Source organism: Heloderma suspectum, chromosome 1 (assembly GCF_057233095.1).
Source record: "Heloderma suspectum isolate Gila_16-S chromosome 1, 16-S_ref, whole genome shotgun sequence".
NCBI lineage: Eukaryota > Metazoa > Chordata > Lepidosauria > Squamata > Helodermatidae > Heloderma > Heloderma suspectum.
Window position 1 is genome coordinate 247,360,756 of NC_139458.1, and position 22,375 is coordinate 247,383,130.

Consider the following 22,375-nt stretch of genomic DNA (forward strand, 5'->3'; position numbering starts at 1 on the left):
TATAGTACATTTTTAGGAAATGCATCATATATCCAATGATGGAAGGTCATTGTCATGGTATGATGAGGTTTTTGCAGCCGTCACTTCCAAATCTCAGGGAGACATAATTGTTTTATTTAGGCATTTAAACGTTGAACTTAAATAATAACTCATAGACCCTCTAGGCCAGGGGTGTAGAATTTCTGGCCTATGGACCGAATCTGGCCTGCAGGGCACCCCATTCCTGCTGTCGTGTGCTCTTCCCCATGCAAGGGCGAGTCACAGGGTCTTCTTGTTCATTGGGGCACAAGTACCTTATACTTGTACTAGGCCCAGTAGTTTGAGAACAGGATTTCCATTTTTCCCACCTACCTGTTAAAGAAAAACACAACCCCTCCCATGTCAATAGTGCAGTCTTCCCCAATTTGGTGCCCTCCAGATGTGTTGGACTATAAATCACATCATCCCCAGCTAGCATGTCCAATGGCCACACTGTAATAGAAGCTGTAGTCCAACACAGCTGGAGCGGGCCAGACTGGGAAAGGCTGTTGGAGCACAATTACTTTGAGTTTGGCTCTTTTATAATTGGCTATTGTGGAGAAAACTATTGTAATGGACTAGAGATGTTGCTTGCTTAAATAAACTTTAGTTGATTGTACATGTGTTAATTAATCTGCATACAGTTGAATATGCATACAAATAGTGGCTTGAATCTAAAGAACTGCTGGTGGGAGGAAGCTTGTGGAAGGAGACCCTCCCATCTTATCTCTTCTGCAACTTGAGTGATGCACCCTACTCCAGCAGTCCTGCACATCACAGCCCTTGCGGTTCAGGAGAGTCCTCAGAACCTCTGGTGAGCCTTCTTGGGAGTGCAGGAGGCTGCAGGGGAAATAAGGGATGTGAAAGTCCCCTTCCACGAGCTTCCTTCTACGTATGGGATCTAAGCAAGAATTCTGAGGAAGTATGCTTCTTTTGTTTTTAGTTGATGTATGCATATGTTGCAATTTGTGCCATCTTACAAGAGGCGTTACATCCTGTTTGAGCAAGAAGGGGGAATGCCTTTTCCAAGAAAGTATCTGCCATCCACAGTTTTTGGTAGCACTTGCATAGTTTTCTTTAAAAGCCTACCGCTGATTTAACAGGGACATGTTTTTAGTCAGAATTTCTTTGCTTGCTTGCTTTTAAATTCTGCAATGCAATTTTGGACATGTATCTGGTTGCTTTGAATCATTTGGAGTATGGTGGTAATCATCAGCATTTTTTAAATGAAGGAAATTAAGAGTTTAGAGTAATAGTTCTAATATCCTAGCTATGGCTTTCTGAATTTTAGGCATCTATTATGTTAATTTCTCCTACTGACTGATGTACGTTGGGTTGAAAAGATGCATTCTCTGATATAGTCCTTGAGTAATGGATATACGTATAGAGTTCTTCTTAAGGTGGCAAAAGTTAAAAAAAATTAAGTGGTGCTTAATTGAATGTGTTTTTACAGCATCTAAATAAAACATACAACACAGATGTTCCTCTGGTACTAATGAACTCCTTCAACACTGATGAAGACACAAAAAAGATCTTGCAGAAATACAGCCACAGTCGTGTGAAAATCCACACTTTCAATCAAAGCAGGTATTGATTGCACTGTGCTTTTCATCATAAAAGTGATATGACTAAATACACTTGAGGAGCCATTATGTCTTAGACTATGAACCATAAAATAGCTTGGGTGGGAATGGGGATCAGACTAGCAGTACAAAGTCTTTTGTTGCTCTATAGTTTTAAACCAGTTTTTTTTAAAAAAGACTGTTTAGAAACAGCCAACCTAACTAAAATTGCAAAATGAGATGTGGAGGTTTCTAGGCAGTGGTACTCTTAATGTTTATGGGATGCAGGCAGAAGGGCAGTGGATCATGAATCATGCGCCCATCTGAAAGTGGCGCAGATGAGTTACAAGCAATTTTGCAATTACCTCTTCTGCTTAAAGAAGCTGTTTGAAAAATGAAAGTAGGCTTGCCGAGAGAGTAAGAGTAAGAAAGGCAAATACTTACCACCTCCCAATTTAGTTCTGTTTGGCAAATTTGAAATGCGTGTTTGAGGTAATTCTCTTCCCCTCACTCATTTCCCTAGATTTCTGAGATATTTTGGGAGACTGGAACTAGTTGACATATGTAGCTGGAGGTTACGGATGACCCGTTTTCCACAGAGTTAGAGGCAGCCTTGATCCCATGTATTCATTTTGAGATGAAAGAGATCAAAACTCTCAAATATGTGCACAAATATCTGAACATACAGTTTCACCAACGCAAGTTACAACTAAGACATGGGTGATATTAATGTTACCTTGAGGTCTTGAATATTTAACCAAAATATCCATTAGCACCCCACCCCCATATTTCAACTGCTGTCCTGACCCAACTGGTGGCTTAAAATATGTATGATTTTGCAGGTACCCACGAATTAACAAGGAATCTTTACTACCAATAGCAAAAGATGTGTCTTACTCAGGAGAGAATGCAGAGGCTTGGTATCCCCCAGGTCATGGGGACATCTATGCCAGTTTCTATAACTCTGGATTGCTGGATACTCTTATTGGTGAGGGGAAGGAGTATATTTTTGTGTCCAACATAGATAACCTTGGTGCCACTGTTGATCTCTACATTCTTAACCACCTCATGAATTCGCCAAATGGAAAACGGTGTGAATTTGTTATGGAGGTCACCAATAAAACGAGGGCAGATGTTAAGGTAAAAACAAATATTTATTTCAAGTGTGTTTCTGTCCAGGTAAAGCCTGTGTACTTTTATGTTACATTTATATCTGTTACATTTTCCAGTCACAACAGACTAGCCTCATACAAATGTATTCATTTTTTCACCAGTCAGTTCACGAACCACTGAATTAGATCCCAAGATCGGCAGTGCATTGTGGTGGGGAAGCAAATAATATTCTAATTGGGAAAGGTCTGTGCTTGGTCATGCAATTCCACTGTGGGACTGCTAACTCCTGTTCTGTTTTCTCTCATTGGTGTGAGAGGATGGAGGAAGAGGCTGCTCTGAAATTCTGGTTTGTTTCAGAACTGAATGCATTTACTTGATTTTTGTGAATCATCCCATTATAGCTATGCAATCAGCTGTACTTTTGGGGTCCATCAGAGACCTGGTTCCTTTGGGGTTCTGCAAAGTGGTCACTACAGGTCAACACTTGAGAGGGAAATATTTTGAATCCACATGAAAACCCCTCCAAAGAAGTGTTTAATTTGTAACCTTAGCTGAACTGAAGCCATAGGCTTCCTTAGATGTTTGCATGTGCAGTTATAGAATTCCATTTCACTTGGATTTGCTCTATTTTTCCAGGGTGGCACACTCACACAATATGAAAACAAACTGAGACTGGTAGAAATAGCTCAGGTGCCAAAACCACATGTTGATGAATTCAAGTCTGTTTCAAAATTCAAAATATTCAACACAAACAACCTGTGGATTTCATTATCTGCAATTAAACGGCTGCAGGAGCAGAATGCTATTGATATGGAAATTATTGTCAATCCAAAGGTAAGTGCCTGGAAAGGCCTGAAACTAAAGGGATAAATAAATAAAATACACCAACTCTGAAGACTTTGTGGGAAGTTTAGGAGAAATTGGGTGTGTGTTCTAGAAATATATGGTCTTGAGCTGAACAGTGGAAGAGGAAGAAGTATTTATACTTCACTCTATCATGTCTTCAGAAGTTTGTAATATTTTTTAATATTTAAGAAATATATCAAAATTAAACTGGAAAATGTTGACGATCTCAAAACTACATTAATAAGCAGTACTGTGGTTTCCGGGACAGTTAGCTTTTCTTTACAACTTCCTTTTATACCGGTCAGTTCATTTATCCATTTTTTAAAATTTCAGTCAAATAATTTATGCTGAAATGGGAACCCCTTTACTAAGATATGTACTATTTGGGGCTTATGGATAAAGTTGTATCTGTTAGCAGTACAAGTCCCCAATAGGTCCTCTCTTTGATAGAAGGCTATTTAGGGAACCAAATAAATAAATTTTTAAAAAATGTGTGTAGGGTGGAGTGTTTTTCTCCCATTTGCGCTGACCCTGTCTCATTAACCTTTTAGAGTTCTTTGAGAGTGTTAATAAACATGTAGACAGGGGTGATCTGGTAGACATTGTTTACCTGGGCTTCTAAAAGAGTTTTGACAAATTCCCTCACCTGACTCCTGAGCAAACTTAGCAGTCATTGAATAAGAGGAGCGGTCCTCTTATAGATCGGTAACTGGCTAAAGAACAGAAAGCAGAGAGTAGGAATAAATGGTAAATTGTTCCGATGGAGGGAAGTAAATAGTTGGGTCCCACATGGATATGTATTGGGACCAGTGCTTTCAACTTGTTCATAAATGATCTGGAATGAAGAGTGAGCAGTGAAGTGGCCAAGTTTGCCAATGACACCAAATTATTTAGGGTGGTTAAAACAAAAAGGGATTGTGAAGAATTCCAAAAGGATTTCTACAAAATGGGAGAATGGGCATCTAAATGACAAATGCGGTTCAATGTAAGCAAGTGTAAAGTGATGCACATTGGGGCAAAAAAACCCAACTTCAAGTATAGCCTGATGGGATCTGAGCTAGTGGTGACTGACCAGAAAACAGATCTTGGGGTTGTGGTGGACAGCTCAATGAAAATGTCAACCCAGTGTGTGGCTGCTGTAAAAAAGGCAAACTCCATGTTAGGCATAATTAGAAAAGGAATTGAGAAAAAACTGCCAATATCGTATTGCCATTATTCAAATCAATGGTGCGACCACACTTAGAATACAGTGTACAATTCTGGTCACTGCACCTAAAAAGAGATATTGTAGAGCTGGAAAAAGTGCAGGAAAGGGCAACTGAAATGATCAAGAGGCTGGAGCAACTACCCAATGAGGGAAGATTACATCAGCTGGGATTGTTTAGCTTGGGGAAAAAAGGAGGGTGAGGGGAGACATGATAGAGGTGTACAAAATTATGCATGATGTGGAGAATGTGGATAGGGATAAGTTTTTCTCCTTCTCCAATAACACTAGAACCCAGGGTCATCCCATGAAACAGGTGGGTGATTCAGGACAGATAAAAGGAAGTACTTCACACCACACATAGTCAAACTATGGAATTTGCTACAAGATGTAGTGATGGCCACCAATTTGGATGGCTTTAAAGGGGGGTTAGACAAATTCCTGGTGAATGGCTACTAGTTCTGGTGCCTCTGTGCTACCTCCAGTAATCAGAGGTAGTATGCCTATGTACACCAGTTGCTGGGGAACATGGGTGGGAGGGTGCTCTTGCACTCATGTCCTGCTTGTGGGTTTCCTGTGGGCAGCTGGTTGGGCACTGTGTGAACAGAATGCTGGAGTAGATGGACCCTGGGTCTCATCCAGCATGGCTCTTATGTTTTTTTGTTTTGTGGTCTGAATAGGTGGTATACATAGCACATGAACAAAATGTACACCTCTGGGAGCTATAGTTTAAATGAAGGTGATCAGTTATTTATTACTATTTTGTCTCCTTTGTTTTCTTCAAGCTGTTGTATGCTCACTTGATAAGTGATGGATAAAACGGATTAAACTGCCTCTAGCTTGTGGGATAAATAAAACAAATGTACATACAGGGCTTGATGCAATCCAATCCAGCACAGCCACAGCACACACTGAGGGATCCCTGTAGGCGGAGGATAATAAAGCCTAGTTTCTTCTATTCCCCCATGGGCAGCCTGTACAGATATGTGGAATGGAAGTCCTGTGGACATTTCCCATATTCATATCCATCCTGCTCCATGTGGTCAGGAAACTCAAGCTCCAAGCAGTTTGGAGGAGGTGGGCTGGCCTCCCATTTTCCACAATGACCTCATATGTTCGATGCCCATGCTCATGTGCCAGGTAGGGGGATGGAGAGAATTTTCTGTGCATTGGCACTGTGCCCACTGTAGACTGGATCAAAACCATAATAAATGCAACATTTTTCATTAATGTGCATTTGAAAATAACTTTTAATGCTGTGTAACCTTGGAATGATGGTATAGCAAATTCAGTGTTTCATAGGAATAAAATTTTCATCTCAGGCATAGCAAATATGGAGAACGTCAAGTTCAACTGAATTTTTAACTTGTGAATCTATGGAACTAATTCAGCTTGCTGTTACCAATTTAACCCATGAGTTTGAACAATATTATCTTACTGATGAATCTTTCTCTTCCAGACTTTAGATGGTGGTTTAAATGTTATTCAGCTGGAGACTGCTGTTGGTGCCGCTATTAAAAGTTTTGAGAACTCAATGGGAATAAATGTACCCCGTAGCCGTTTCCTGCCTGTCAAGACCACATCTGATCTTCTACTTGTTATGTCTAACCTATATAGCCTTAATGCTGGATCTTTAACAATGAGTGAGAAAAGGGAATTCCCCACAGTTCCACTTGTCAAATTGGGAAGCTCTTTCACTAAGGTAAGTGTAGCTCTTGAGTAAAATGTTGCTCTAATACCAGGGGAAAAAGTTTACTACCCAATCCAAAAGCCAATTAACTTGGCTCCTACAGATTATCAGTACTGGTTGACCAGGAGCCAGTTAGGTAATGTTCTTGAAGATTCTTGTAAGAGTAAATGTGGTCATTTGGAAAGAGGTGCTATCAGTATACTGATAACACCCAGTTCTCCTTTTCATCTGAGTCAGATTAGGCAGTGGAGATACTGAATTGCTGTTGGGGTCAGTAATTGGATTAAGACCGATAAACTAACACTCAGTCCAGCTAAGACAGAGGTGCTGTTGGTAAGTGGTTCATTTGACTGGGGAGGCTGTATATGGGATTGCAATCTCCCCCAAAGGGCCAGCTCTGCAGTTCGGGTACTGATAGATCCAGCATTGTCACTGGAACACCAAGTGGCTTCTTTGGTATGCAGCATCTTTTACCAGCTGAGACTGGTACACCAGCTCTGATCCTGCCTGGATAGAGACAGCATGTTCAGTTATCTATATGCCTTGGTAACCTCCTGACCAGATTATAGCAATGTGGAAGACTGCTTTTTGACTTTGAAACTTTAGTTAGTATAGAATGGAGCAGCTAAGTTCCTAACTGGGACCAGCTATAGACAGCATATCTCGAATACTTAAGTCTGTTTCTCAGCACAGTGTCAAATGCTGGTCATTACGTATAGAGCTCTAAATGGCTTGCTGCCCGGTAATCTGAAGGACCACTACCTACCATATGAGCCTGCTCAGACCTTAAGATCTTCGTCTGATATTCCACTACCAATTGAGATTAGGTGACTGGAAATGGCCTTCTTGATTATGGTGCCTTGTATTTGGAATGCGTTTGTCAGTGAAGCTCACTTCTTGACCCTTGCATGTCCTTTTGGCATCAATCAAAGCCTTTATTATTTGCGGAGGGGCCTCTGCAATCCAGAACGTTGAATAGTTGGCGTTGTTTATGGTTCAGCAGTAAAACACATAGAAACCACATAGCAGCATCAACTTGGTAATGCTGTGTTTTTATATTGTTTTACTGTTTGAATTGCATTTTTAAAATGTGATTTAAATATTTGTACCACACTTTTCCTTTTGATATGAAGTCCAGAGCAGCTGACAATATAAAACACAAAAATACCAAAATTAGAATCAATACAGACACAATGTATAACTTGAATATTAGTTTTATTGTATTGGTTTTTTTAACTGTGGGCAACCCTGGAAGCTTATGCTGAAGGGCAGTTCATAAATACTTGAACTACTTTGTACTGATGTAGTTACAAATAGATTATGTGCTAGGTTGGTGGGATAGATCTGCTGTACTATGGTGCATTATTTGACATGCATCTGATACTATCAAATACAGGGTTGGGGTGGGAAGGACAGGGCACAGAGTTTGCAAAAATCTGGTCACTGAAGCTACTTTATGCTATGCAATTAAATCATTCCCAGGGCTGCCCTCTCTAGATCCTGTGCCACACCACATAGTTCTGTGTATTGCCTCATCTGCTGCCTTTTTCTCTTGCTAGCAGAGCAGCTCATGTTGGGATTGTTAGTCCTACTTATTTCAGTGGCACTAGATAAGCTTAAATGTAAATAGTATGGATTAACTGGTTTGTGGATTTGTTTTCCACCACCTTGAAAATCTTGGCCCCTACCACAAATCCCTAGTGGGGCCCGATAATGTACCTGACCTCGGTCACATAAAGGACAAATTAAAGGGGAACGGTGTGTGTTGTTTTCACATGACTTTACAACTGCTTTTTGTCCTGTTCTATCAATTCCAATTTTTTCCATGATAATAGTGTATTTGCTAGTGGATGCTAACACCATTTCATTTGTTCAGATTGTTTTACCTCAAAACACTTCATGTATCCCTCTTTTACCTGACATCTTTGTTAGCGCGCCCCTGTGTTAACTCAGATCCAAGTCAGCCCTGCTGTGCCACAAAACTGGCATGATCGCTTCCACTTGCTCTATCCTCGGTGTCTACATTCTGGCCTTAGCTTCTTCAAGCCACAAGTAAGCTCTTCTTAAAACTTACACTAGCTTGCCTTTATCTATTTATCTAAAATTATTTGTAGGCCATCTTCAAGGATGGAACCCTCTCAGGATGTCATGCAAGTTAAAAACCACACAAAATGAATACAATAAAAAGTCCATAAAGCATGTTTCAATAAGATCCATAAAAACAGATTGCAATTAAAATAATTAAAAACTAATTTCCTGGAAAATAACAGTGGTGCCTTTCCTAGACCAAGAAATCTTTCTCATTCATCTTTAAAGGACTACTACCTTGATAAGAGAGACCCCCACTCACTTTACCAGTTCACTGCAATTCCCCATCCATTAAACACTCAACCTTTATAATAATTTTTTAATAATTAATCAAACATTGTTGCCTTTACTTGAATGGGGCCAGGAAAAATGGGGCCAGGAAAAATGGGGCAGTTACACAGCTAAATGAAATATGAACAGTTCTAGTCTATACTTGGTTCTAGACTTAAAAGGTATAGTAGTGAACAACACTGGACTACCAGCCCTGGATGAGTTGGGTATCAAGCATCTCTCCAGAGTTTCCCTTACAGCTTAAATTCATATCCTGGCTTTGCAATGTCGTTCTTTGTAGTTATTTTGAAAACTGCATAGACAAATGTTTCAGGGTGACACATGACCTGGGGCATCACACTCCCATTTCTGCTTTTTGAAAAGGTTCAAGATTACCTGAGGAGGTTTGAAAGTATCCCGGATATGCTTGAATTGGATCATCTGACTGTTTCTGGCGATGTCACATTTGGCAAAAATGTTGCATTAAAGGTTGGTAACACAATATATGGTCAAATATTGTCTTTGTGTATCATGGTGACATTCATAAAGTGTTGCATTGTAGGAATACTGATAGATAAAACCTGTCTTAAGACTTAACCTTTGCACATTTTTGATAGTATTAATCTACTATTTGGATCTAACACAAACTACTGCAGTGCATTGGACTCCACAATTTAAGTTCCTCATTGTGCTATCAGGAAGCTCTGGAGGAGAAAACAGAGGAGAAAGCAAAAGAGAAACTTGATATGCATTGGTAAACAATTAGTCATAATGAATAATGGTGGGGAACAAATGTACCTCAATAGCCAAATAGGCTCTCCCCCCGCCCCAAATGACAAAATGACATTACAAATAAGAAATCAGTGTTGCAAGTTTGCAATGTGAGTGTTAACTTATGTGTCAAGAGAAAGTCAACTTGGAGCAGAATTAACACCTTAGGGTAATATTTATTCCTAGCATCAAACAGATCCATGCAGTACTTTGTAATGTTTTTGTGTGTGCACATGCACACAGAAATAAACAGAAAAAAAGATTACAATAACAGTATCTAGTTCAGTGCTCATTAACAAATGGAATTTCTGATAAAGGCAAAATGCTAGGTTATGTTCCCTACCCTATTTTTAGATGTTGCTGGGGTTAGGATGGACCCCGATTAGCATAGGTGTCTGGTAATTTCACTTTCCCATTCATTTCAGTAGGGGTAAATCAAACCCCAATAGTAAGTCAAACTTTTCCTTTTCAGTTGGAAAGTGGGTTGATGAAACACCGCAGGACAACTGAAGCCATAATTTTTGAGGAGTACATGGAGTATAAAAGCGGTTCACGATTTTTTCCCTACATTTTCTTTTACAAATATTTCAAAAACCTGCTGGAGTCCATAGCAACTCCACTGGCTTAGGAGGGTTAAATAGTCACGTTGGAAGCATCTCTCTGTCTCAGGAAAAAGCAATGAAAGCTATCACAACTATTTGTTTCGCAGTGTGTCTACATAAGACGAGTCTTGCACTATCCGTCAAATGTTAGAATGTACCTTTCATGATACAGAGCAGTCTGCTGGAAAAAGTGACATGTGGCATTTCTAACAGCCAAACTAAATGAAATAGCATTCATGCAATTAGCAAGTGTGTGAATGGCAAGTTTGCGCCCCCTCCCCCCTTACTGGGACCACAAAATGGGACAAAAGGTTAAAGCCTCCTGCATCTCCAGGCTGCTGTGCTGAATCAACCATCCTATTTACTCTTAGAAGTCATTCATGCAATTACTGATTGTGTGGTGATTTGTCTAGTTTGCTAGTATTGATGCTAAAGTAGGCTTCATATAAGAATACTATATTGAAATGCAATGATAAATGTGTATTGTACAGATACAGTTAGTTCTAGACACTGGGAATGCTAATTGTAAAAATGAGGGCTGAAAAACTGCTAATTGTAAAAATGAGGAATGAAACTGTAGCCTAAGGTATTAATGGGAGACTGAGGAAAGATGTATGCATTAAAACAGTTGCCAATAAATAGTTGTTTGAGACCTTTGCATATGATCAGCTCATTGCATATGATCAACTCATTTTACAGTAAATGCATGTGTGTTTTTATTGCATCCAGATCTCACAGCTTCTCTCATCGTAGTTTCTTGTATTGCATTTCTCAGCTAGAGCAAAATTTTGATGCTGTTATCCCAGATTATGTATGCATTTTGTGGGCACAGTATGGCTGTGCAAATACAGAAGTACCAGCTTTCCTTTTGTGTCCTAACTAAAGATAAGCAATGTGACCCTCTTCTTTGCTCCTACTAGTGCTGCTCTGATAAACCTCAATATAATTACCCACCTCCACTTTGCTCTCATCTGCAAATGTCTGCCATTTAACATTGTAGGTTTTTCAGCATTCTTCAGATGTTGTTATGGGCAATAAATATATTTATGTGAGATGAACATGCCTTTGCACTCCCCCTCCTCTTTATCCATAAGAATAATAAATAAATATAAATAACAAGTCCATGATACTTTGAGTTGCTAATCTTCAGCATTTTGGAAGCTGTGTTTCCCTTTCTCTCCTGCACAGGTTGTTCAGTCGTTAAGTCGTGTCCAACTCTTCGTGACCCCATGGACCATAGCATGCCAGGCCTTCCTGTCCTCCGCCTTCTCCCGGAGTGTGCTCAAGTTCATATTCATTGCATCGGTGATGCTATCTAGCCATCTCATCCTCTGCCGTCCCCTTCTCCTTTTCCCTTCAATCTTTCCCAGCATCAGGGTCTTTTCCAGGGAGTTTTCTCTTCGCATTAGGTGGCCAAAATATTTGAGCTTCAGCTTCAGTATCTGTCCTTCCAATGAGCACTCAGGGTTGATTTCCTTTAGGATTGACTGATTTGACCTCCTTGCAGTCCAGGGGACTTGTAAGAGTCTTCTCCAGCACCACAGTTCGAAAGCATCAATTCTTCGGTGCTCAGCCTTCCTTGTAGTCCAGCTCTCACAGCCATGCATTACTGCTGGGAAAACCATAGCTTTGATTAGACGGACCTTTGTCGGCAAGGTGATGTCTCTGCTTCTTACTGTGCTGTCTAGGTTTGCCATAGCTTTCCTCCCAAGGAGCAAGCGTCTTTTGATTTCATGGCTACCGTCACCATCTGCGGTGATCTTGGAGCCCAAGAAAATAAAATCTGTCATTGCTTCCATTTCTTCCCCTTCTATATGCCAGGAAATGATGGGGCCAGATGCTGTGATCTTAGTTTTTTTAATGTTGAGTTTCAAACCAGCTTTTGCACTCTCCACTTTCACTCTCAGCAAGAGGCTCTTTAGATCCTCTTCACTTTCTGCCATTAGAGTGGTATCGTCTGCGTATCGGAGGTTGTTGATAATTCTCCTGGCAGTCTTAATTCCGACCTGTGATTCATCCAACCCGGCGTTTCTCATGATGTACTCTGCATTTAAGTTAAATAAGCAGGGTGACAATATGCAGCCTTGTCGTACTCCTTTCCCAATTTGGAACCAGTCGGTTGTTCCATGTCTGGTTCTTACTGTTGCTTCTTGACCCTCGTACAGGTTTCTCAGGAGACAGGTAAGGTGGTCTGGTACCCTCATCTTTTTCAGAATTTGCCACAGTTTGTTGTGATCCACACAAAGGCTTTAGCATAGTCAATGAAGCAGAAATAGATGTTTTTCTGGAATTCTCTCGCTTTCTCCATGATCCAGCAAATGTTGGCGATTTGATCTCTAGTTCCTCTGCCTCTTCGGAACCCAGCTTGTACTTCCGGTAGTCCTCGGTTCGCATACTGCTGAAGCCTAGCTTGTAGGATTTTGAGCATCACCTTGCTGGCATGTGAAATGAGTGCAATTGTATGGTAGTTTGAACACTCTTTGGCGTTGCCCTTCTTTGGAACTGGAATGTAAACTGACCTTTTCCAGTCTTGTGGCCACTGTTGAGTGTTCCGAATGTGTCGGCATATTGAGTGCAGCAATTTAACAGCATCATCTTTTAGGATTTTAAATAGCTCAGCTGGAATACTGTCATCTCCGCTAGCTTTGAGCACACCATAACTAGCATAAAGAAAGGGAAAATGGACCAAGGTTCTATTTTGTCTTCCTATGTGGACGATTTATAGATTCTCTTACTGTCGGGATCCACACCTTTGCATTAAGAAGTTCCTTTCCTGTTAAGTTTTTAAAAACAGTAATTAGTCCTTGGAAGTGCCACTGAAGTGGGTTAGAAATTAAGTACCATGGCTAATAGCCTTTGATAGACATATCCATTGTCAATTTGACTAAGGACACAATCCTATGCTTATTTAGAAAGAAAACGGGCCTACAAATCCCAGCATGCCCCAGCCAGCCATGGGGCATGGTGGGAGTTGTAGGCTATTTTTCTGTCTAAACATGCATAGGATTGCACCTTAAACCATTAAAGAAGTCCTCTACACTTGTGTTTTAGGGTCCCAATGTTAAGTTAATTTGAAGAACTTTCCTTGTCAGTCCGGAGCCTACTGCCAATCAAACCGGTTTTGTGGTATTGGTTCCAGCTTCTTCCTTCTGATGAAGTGGACAGTGCTTTCATCTGTAAGGCCGACCACCTGCCGACCACCTGCATAGTTGATCTTTGCCCATCTTGGCTCATTATGAGCTGCAGAGAGAGGCTGGGTGAGGGGATCAGGGTGGTGGTGAACGCCTCCCTTGAGGAGGGACTGATGCCATCAGATGTCAAGGAGGCAGTGATAAGAGCGCTTTTTAAAAAGCCCACCTTGGATCCCCAAGTTCTGAACAACTTTCGCCCAGTTTCGAATCTGCCATTTTGGGGCAAGGTGGTTGAGTGGGTGGTTGAGCGGGTTGAGTGCCTCCAGCAACACCAGACAGGCCGCTCAACAGGAACAGCGTCGGATGGCCTTCTCTCTGTTCCATCAGCCAGGACAGCTAGGCTGGTGAGGACGAGGGAGAGGGCCTTCTCTGTGGTGCCCCCCACTCTGTGGAACTCCCTCCCTATTTATTTTATTTTATTTATTAAATTTATTAATCGCCCATCTGGCTGGTCACCCAGCCACTCTGGGCGATGTACAGCATACAATAAAACAGTTTAAAACAATAGAATTCTACAATAAAAACATTTTCTAAAATACCCTAACCCACCCCAAATGCCTGCCTGAACAACCACGTTTTTAATGCACGACGGAAGCTCATTAAAGAGGGGGCATGACGGAGTTCCCTAGGGAGGGAGTTCCACAGAGTGGGAGCCACCACAGAAAAGGCCCTCTCCCTCGTCCCCACCAGTCTAGCTGTCCTGGCTGATGGGACAGAGAGAAGGCCATCCGAGGCTGATCTTGTTAAGCAGTCTGGGCCGGAACCATATAGGGTTTTAAAGGTCAAAACCAACACCTTGAATTTGGCCCGGAAAACAACTGGTAACCAGTGCAACTCCTTCAGCACTGGAGTGATGTGATCTGGCCAGCGGCTGCCTTTAATCAGGCGAGCCGCTGCGTTCTGTACCAGCTGCAGCTTCCGAACCGTCTTCAAGGGTAACCGTTACAGTAGTCTAAACGAGAGGAGACCAGGGCATGTACTACCGATGGGAGCAGATGGTCAGGAAGGAAGGGATGTATCAGATGGAGTTGATACAGTGCTGTCCGGCTCACAGCTGACACCTGAGCCTCCATGGACAGCTGGGAGTCCAAAATGACCCCCAGGCTGCGGACCTGGTCTTTCAAGGGTAGCCGTACCCCATTCAACACCAGGTCAACATCCCCCAGCCTCCTCTGGTCTCCCACCAAAAGTACCTCGGTCTTGTCAGGGTTCAGCTTCAGCTTATTCCTCCCCATCGAGCCACTCTCCGTCTCCAGACATTTGGACAGGGATTCTACGGCCAACCTTGGTGAAGATTTGAACGAGAGGTAGAGCTGCGTGTCATCCGCATATTAATGACACCGCACCCCAAACCTCCTGATGATATCCCCCAGCGGCTTCACATAGATATTAAATAGCATCGGGGAGAGGATGGAACCCTGTGGCACCCCACAAGTGAGTGGCCACGGGTCTGAAACCTCCTCTCCCAGTGCTACCCTCTGGTACCTGCCGGAGAGGAAGGACCGGAACCACCGCAATACGGTGTCTCCAATGTCCAACCCCTCCAGGCGGTCCAGGAGGATACCGTGGTCAACGGTATCAAAAGCCGCTGAGAGGTCGAGGAGAACAAGGAAGGAGCATTCACCCCTATCCAGAGCCCTCCTCATATCATCTACCAAGGCGACCAAGGCCGTTTCTGTCCCATGCCCAAGCCTGACTGAAATAGGTCTAGATAATCAGTTTCTTCCAAGTGTGCCTTCAACTGCATCGCCACCACCCGCTCAATCACCTTGCCCCAAAATGGCAGATTTGAGACTGGGCGAAAGTTGTTCAGAACTTGGGGATCCAAGGAGGGCTTCTTTAAGAGCGGTCTTATCACACTGCCTCCTTGAGGGCTGATGGCATCACTCCCTCCTCAAGGGGGGCATTCACCACCACCCTGATCCCCTCACCCAGTCTCTCTCTGCAGCCCATAACGAGCCAAGATGGGCAAGGATCAAGTAAGCAGGTGGTCGGCCTTACAGATGAAAGCACCTTGTCCACTTCGGTTCCAGCTTCTTCCTCCTGATGATCTCACAAAACTGGTTTGCCACAGGCCGCCTCTTGCTCACTAACTGTATCCACAGCATGCAGAGTAACACACCTAATCTGATCAATTTTATCTGCAAATGGCCTTGCCAAGGCTGCACAGGAGGCCTTAGAATGCTCCAGTGGTTCAGGAGCCACAGGACCGACCAGGCTGCAGACCACTTGGAACAGCCTCCTGGGACAGCACTCTGCAGACGCGATAGAGGCAGCATAATATTCCTTTTTTGCTGCCTTCACCGCCACGTGATAGGCTGAAGATACAGCTCTAGCCCGTGTCTGATCGTCTTTGGAGCGAGACTTCCGCCACCGGCGCTCTAGCCGTCTCACCTCCTGTTTCAGAGCTCGTAACTGCGGATTGAACCATGGTGCAGTCCTAGCCCTGTTCAGGGGGAGAGGGCGTTTCGGAGCCACCTGATCTAATGCCCCAGTGATTGCAGCATTCCAGCCACCCACCAGGGTCTTGATCGAGTGGCCGTTGGCGTGCCCCAGAGAATCCCCAAGCGCGTTCAGGAATCCATTTGGATCCATAAGACGCCTGGGGCGGACCATTTTAATGGGTCCCCCACCCCTGCAGGGGGGTTGTGGAACTGAGAAGTCCAACGTCACCAGATAGTGATCTGACCATGACAAGGGGGTGGTGGATATACCCCCGACTTCCAGATTACTCCCCGCTTCTCCAGAAACAAACACAAGGTCTAGTGCATGACCGGCTACATGGGTGGGTCCAGTTAGAATATGGTGCAGCTCCCAGGAGGCCATGGTCTCCATGAAGTCCCGAGGTGCTCCTGTGAGGATGGCCTCCGAATGTACGTTGAAGTCCCCCCAACACCAATAAGTTAGGGGACTGTACACGCACATCAGAGACCACCTCAAGCACCTCGGCCAGGGAGTCAGTCGTGCAGCGGGGTGGACAGTACATGAGCAGAATCCCCAGACTGCCCTTCGGGCCCAACTTCCAGTACATGTACCCAGCAACCTTGGTCTCCCGGAGAGGGGGTCTGGTGAAGACCAAGGACTCTCTGTAGATAACAGCCACTCCCCCTCCCCAATCCCCAGCCCTTGGCTGCTGTGCATACGAAAATCCAGCTGGATACATGGCCACAAGAGTTGGAGCAGTGGCCTCAGCCAGCCAGGTCTCCGTAATACGTGCCAGGTCTCCACCCTCATCCAGGATCATGTCATGGATGAGGGAGGTTTTCTGGGTAACAGACCTGGCATTGCAGAGCAGCAAACGAAGGCCAGAAGATGGGGTCACGCCTCCCCCAGCCATCCTTTGGCTCTGGACAGGCCCGGAGCAGGGGACAGATACTACACATCTCCCCCTTGTTCCCCTTACCTGGCATGGCCTGCCCCTAGCACTCCGCCAGCGCCTGCCGCCCAGCCTCGGTATGTTCTGGCCCCCAACACTCCCCCCACTGCCTCCATCAAGTGGACACATGCCCCCTTGCTCCTGCCTATCAGGCAGGCTACCCACCCCTAAAACCACAACAAAATCCCCCCAAAAACAAAAAAAACAATTAAAAATCCCCTTAAAAATAATGCCAGGCAGGAGTCCACAGGGAAGGCCTGGTGGTGGTGGTGGCGGCGACGGCAGCAGCAGCAGGCCCAGCAGCACCAGGCAGGCCTCTTCCCTGGTGGTGGTGGCTTCTCCTGCAGGCCCTGGCTCTCCCAGGCCACCTCAGCCAGCCAGCTTATGTAGCCCCTCCAGGAAGGGGCAGGTGGAGCAACACAGCTGGCTCAGTACCTGGGGGCCTGCCAGGCAGAAGTCTACAGGGAAGGCCTGGTGGTGGCGGTGGCAGCAGCAGCAGGCATGCCTCTTCCCCGGTGGTGGTGGCAGCTTCTCCTGCAGGCCCAGGCTCTCCCAGGCCACCTCAGCCAGCCAGCTTATGTAGCCCCTCCAGGGAGGGGCAGGTGGAACAGCACAGCTGGCTCGTTACCTGGGGGCCTGGTCCTGCAGGGACTGGCGGTTTGCCAGGCAGAAGTCTACAGGGAAGGCCTGGTGGTGGCGGTGGCGGCAGCAGGCCCAGCAGCAGTAGGCACGCCTCTTCCCCCGTGGTGGTGGCTTCTCCTGCAGGCCCTAGGGAACTCTGCCATGTCCCCTCTTTAATAAGCTTCTGCCACATGTTGAAAACTTGGTTGTTCATTTGGGGTAGGCCAGGGAAATTTTAGAAAATGTTTTAATGTGTAATTTTATTGTTTTTAAACTGTTTGTATTATTGTACATCACCCAGAGTGGCTGGGTGACCGGCCAGATGGGCAATTAAGAAATTTGATAAATAAAAATAAACAAACCTAATTAGCTATTCAAAGTGCTATGTGAGAAACAATTCTTTGGGTGCTCCAAATTAACGATTCTGTCATATCCTTCTCCTACCATCTTTTATTCTAAATTAAAAAGCCACAACACTTTAAAACATTCCTCATAAGGTGGTCATTTTAGGTTGCTCATTTTAGGTTACAATCCTGTGTACGCTTGTTGGGAAGTATTTCCCATTAAACAGAGTGGGTCTAACTTTTGAATAAACATGGTTGGGATTCAGTTGCAAGTTGCTTTTTTGTATTTTTTTAGATGGGGTGACGAGGACTGTGCATCAAAATGTGGCTTTACAACAGTCTGTCATAGCATTTATAGTTCTTCACTGCTTGAAAGGCAACATAGAAACACTTGAAAAAAGCTAAAATTGTGTGTTCTATTCCTGTTCTGCTAGTTTTAGAAAATACTGAGATTAAAATTAAGCATCCATGCAGTTGTCAAATATGACTGACCGTTCTGGATGTGGCATTAATGCAAGAAAACTCCATGTTTACAAAACCATGTTTCTACAGTTAAATATTTTTAGCATGTATTCAAATGCAATAAACAAACAAACAAACAAACTCTGAAAACTTGGGTACTAATTATTCTGTTTCAACTGTTATCTGAACTGGTTCAAAAGTTACAAAACCAGAATAAATCTAAAGTGAATCCAAATTTAAGGATTCAAATCTTTAGACATATCACTAGAACACTACAGCTGCCTGTTTCAAAAAGTCATAAATGTATTTTTCTGTATTTAGGGAACAGTCATCATTATTGCAAACCATGGTGACAGGATAGATATCCCACCAGGAGCAGTACTGGAGAACAAAATAGTCTCTGGCAATCTTCGGATCTTGGACCACTGAGCTGATGTGAACTGATGCAGTTCTTGGTAACAGTTTCACAAATGGAAGAACCCATAGGTATTAGATTTGTACACAGAGGGTTTATATACTTAGTCACTGTACCTACAGTATTACTTTTAAGCAGTTTTCTGTACTTTCTCAAGTGAAAGAATACTTAAAAAGATGCAGATCTTTAAGCGATTCTGCAGTTCAATTAAATCTAAAGTGCAATAATGTTTGCCTTAAGGCAGGCAGTTCTTAAGGATTTAACATGGTCATGTTCAATAAGGTTTGAATTGCTGGTAACTGAAAAAAGCTGTGAAGCAATATGCTGTTAACTGTTAAGTACAACTACTTTGTGAAGTATAACTGGCACCCACAACAAACACCCAGATGTTTTGCTATTAAAGCACGTAAAGTGTTTAAAATAGTACTTAACTGTTAACATTGTTTACCTTCCTGTAGTTCATACTTCAAGCTGTATACTACTCACAGCAACCCTTCCTTTTTCACAGATAGTTCAATACCTCACTTTTATTGTGCTCTAAAGCTAGACTTGTTGCTCTCCTTTATTTACCCAAAGAAAGACACCTTGAAACATTGGAATGGATCCATCAGTCACTATAATCACTTTACATCTTCTAACTTATCTCTTTAGCTGTTAAGAGTTCCAATATATGTTTAAATGTGGAACAGATCACCTCTTCAGTGTACTCCTCTTCATTACAATTAAATCATGTGTCAATATAAACGTGGAAACAAATTCCACATCTGTACAGGTATTGAAATAAAGACTATCAATCCCTCTGCTTGGATAATTGGTTTCTGTTGGTAGTGTTATTAAAGCCAAACGTGGTGGTGGTACTCTCATCATTAAAGACGGTGGTCTCTTAAACAGCTCATTTTTACAGCTTTATTTTGATTGACAATGAGTTCTGCTAATGTTAACAGAATACGCATGCCTGTTTGAAGAAAACATAGGCACACAAAACACAGACTATCATTGTACATAATCATCATGAGAATAGGCACTCACTGGGTTTAGGTAAAAATGCTGTGAAGTGAAATACGCAGGCACTTGATTACTTAATACAGGCAAGTACCAGCCTGAAAGGTAGCATAATTTTTCCATAAGTTATACATCATCTACTGCTGATCGTGTAGGTGTAGTTCTGACGACACACTTACCTTTTAAAATAGCTTTAATTGGATGGGCAGGTGTGGGAATGGGAGGTAAGGATTACATGGAAACTCGCAGATTTAAAATCCATGGAAAGGGTTCTTATAAGTATTCAAAAGTTAAAATTACACACCCTATGTCATCATAACTGAAACAGTTCAAACTGTCTTGTCAGCTTGCCTTTATAAGAAAAAGAGGCAAGCTCTACAGCTTCACTTTCAAGATCTGGGAAGTATTTAAAATAGTCCTCTGGTGACAATATGAGGAACAATTTCAAGAAATATTTTGGAACATGAATGCACCCTAACAAATCCAAATCTATGTAAATAATCAAGACTTTATAGAAACATCTGTAAAAAAATAATTTAACAGTATACTTTTATAGTGAAAACATTTTCTAGAATTCAACAGCAAGAATTTTCAAACTACCATAATTAAATAAAGGTGAGACACCATGTGAATTTCACTGCACTAGAGGAAATGCAAAGCATCTTTTTAATATAAAGATTTACAGAGCACTCTCTAGACAACAGCTGTGTTACAGCTATGTATTCTTTTGGATTTGGTCCAAAGAAACCTGAGCCTGGTTCCAGAGAGAATGAAGAAACTGCACAAAGAACAGATCACTCCTTTCCTTGCTAAAGGACTCTTCCCAAAGTCATTCTTTCATCACATTTCAAGAGACTTTCCTTTTCTAGATTCCAAGTATTCATCTTCTGCAAAGCAGGAAACATCCCATGCAGAGAAGCAACTCTCACTAGATTATCACCTCTTCTGTTCCCAGATTTCAGCCATGTTTAAGTTTAGGGTTTGAAGCCCTTTCAAAGCTTGGAGGTTTCCAGTGTAAAACGCTACATCTGCTGTAACCAATCTATTTGAAACAGAAATAAAAACATTTAAGCCACGGTGTATCTAAACCTGTCTCTCTCTAATAGCACTAGACTAGATAATAATTTAGCCCTTTGTCCAAGCTGTGCGTTGTGCGGTCAATTTGTTGCTCTACGCCTGATGTCTTTCATTCTGTGCTGGAATCTATGTAGTCTAACACAGAAACATAGTTAATTCTGATAGTGAATATTACCATCTGCTATGGAGCAAGTTGTTAGTAAAATTGCTTTTGAATTTTATTTGTTTATTACATTTCTATATCACATCTATTTATAAATAAAATGGGCAAAACACAAATACTAAGATATATAAATATTATATATAATGGGTTAGATCCAGACTAAGATGAAACTACTTACAACTAGTAAGATGAAACTAAAATACAGCATAGCACAGCAGGAATATAGAGGATTAAAAAGCTTGAGAGACTAAGAAGGTCTTTAGCTGGCACTGAAGGGATAACAAGGCATCAGGCACACCACTCTGGGGAGGGTATTCTATAAATGAGGTACTGTAAAGGCCAATTTCTGAGTAGCCATCCCCCATACCTTAGCATGAGAGGACACTTGGAGCAGGTGAATTCTCATGATTTCAGGGCTCGGGTAGAAGTTGTGAAAAGCTTTGTATGTTAGCACAAGCACTATAAACTGGACCCAGAAACCAGAGGTGGTGCTGGCTTTGAGGGGGGCCTGGGCAAGTTGCTTCCCTGGCTACCCCACTGCCACCACGACCCGGCAAGCCAGCCCTCTATTTTATTTTATTTTAACCTTGGAGGCAAAATGCTGTGGCAGCCAGCCAGGCAAAGGTGCAGCCCCATGGCACACCATTTTAAATGATTTTTTTCTCTCACTTAAGTTTTGAGTAGCAGTGAGCTGAACCAAATTCTGCCTTTGCTGAGACACAGCCAATGAGGTAACAGGAGCAGCATCAAGACCACCCCTTCACAACTACTGTGCCTTCACTGGCCATGGCCTCTGCCAAAAGCAGTGTCTGATTTGTTCAGCTCACTGCTATTGAACCGTTAAGGAAGCAACAACAAAAAGGGTTTAATGGCGCACCACGGGGCTGCAGCCTCATGTGCCTGGCTGCCGCGGCACTTCCTTTTGCCAGAGGAGGAGCTGTCGATACCATCACTGTGCGGCCACCTGTTGGAGTACTTGGGAGCCTCCCTGGACCTGTGCTCCATGGTTTAACCCTTGCGGCACTAGCGCCAGGAACAATCATATGATCATAATGCCCAATTTCAGGCAGTACCATAGCTACCGTATTTTGTATTCACTGAAGCTTCCAGATTGTCTTCAAAGGGACCCCTACATACAACAAATTGTAGTAATCTAAATGGCAGGTTACGAGGGCATGATAACTGAAAATAGATAGTCTCTACGGCTGGCATACCAGCCTACACTGGTCAAAGGTACTCTATGCCAAAGAAGACACTTGTGCTTCTAATGACTAAGATGAATCTGTAAGCAGCCACAAGCTATGAACTAGATCCTTTAGAGTGAGCACAACTCCTTCCAGAACAGGTTGAACACCACTCACCCAAACAGACAAGCTACCCACTAACAGCACCTTCATCTTGTCTGGATTGAGTTTCAGTTTATTGGTCCTTCTCAAGCCTATTACCACACCTAGGCACTAATTAAGCTCTTCCACTGTCTCACCTGGATCTGATAAAAAAGAGAAAGCTGTGTGTCATCAGCATACTAATGGCACTGCTGTCTAAAACTTCAGATGACCT

The 22,375-nt window shown here is 42.9% G+C and overlaps 2 protein-coding genes across 12 annotated transcripts in view; one reads left to right on the forward strand and one right to left on the reverse strand.

Annotated features, from left to right (window-relative positions):
- The window catches only part of UGP2 (UDP-glucose pyrophosphorylase 2), a 52,335-nt gene extending 32,870 nt beyond the window's left edge, over positions 1-19,465 (forward strand). For 6 of the 9 annotated variants that reach the window (XM_084823344.1, XM_084823371.1, XM_084823355.1 and 3 more), the window contains exons 5-10: positions 1,472-1,605; positions 2,423-2,720; positions 3,330-3,527; positions 6,203-6,445; positions 9,176-9,280; positions 18,480-19,465. In XM_084823344.1, the coding sequence (XP_084679470.1) occupies positions 1,472-1,605; positions 2,423-2,720; positions 3,330-3,527; positions 6,203-6,445; positions 9,176-9,280; positions 18,480-18,587 (1,086 nt within the window). In that variant the 3' untranslated portion in view covers positions 18,588-19,465. Of the gene's footprint in view, positions 1-1,471; positions 1,606-2,422; positions 2,721-3,329; positions 3,528-6,202; positions 6,446-8,365; positions 8,486-9,175; positions 9,281-18,479 lie in introns of all 9 variants that reach the window. The other 3 variants (XM_084823324.1, XM_084823316.1, XM_084823308.1) reach the window with 1 other exon arrangement.
- VPS54 (VPS54 subunit of GARP complex) overlaps positions 12,837-22,375 on the reverse strand; it is an 89,198-nt gene continuing 79,659 nt past the window's right edge. For 2 of the 3 annotated variants that reach the window (XM_084823267.1, XM_084823295.1), the window contains one exon: positions 19,459-20,617. In XM_084823267.1, the coding sequence (XP_084679393.1) occupies positions 20,512-20,617 (106 nt within the window). In that variant the 3' untranslated portion in view covers positions 19,459-20,511. Of the gene's footprint in view, positions 12,938-19,458; positions 20,618-22,375 lie in introns of those variants that run through there. The other variant, XM_084823286.1, reaches the window with a different exon arrangement.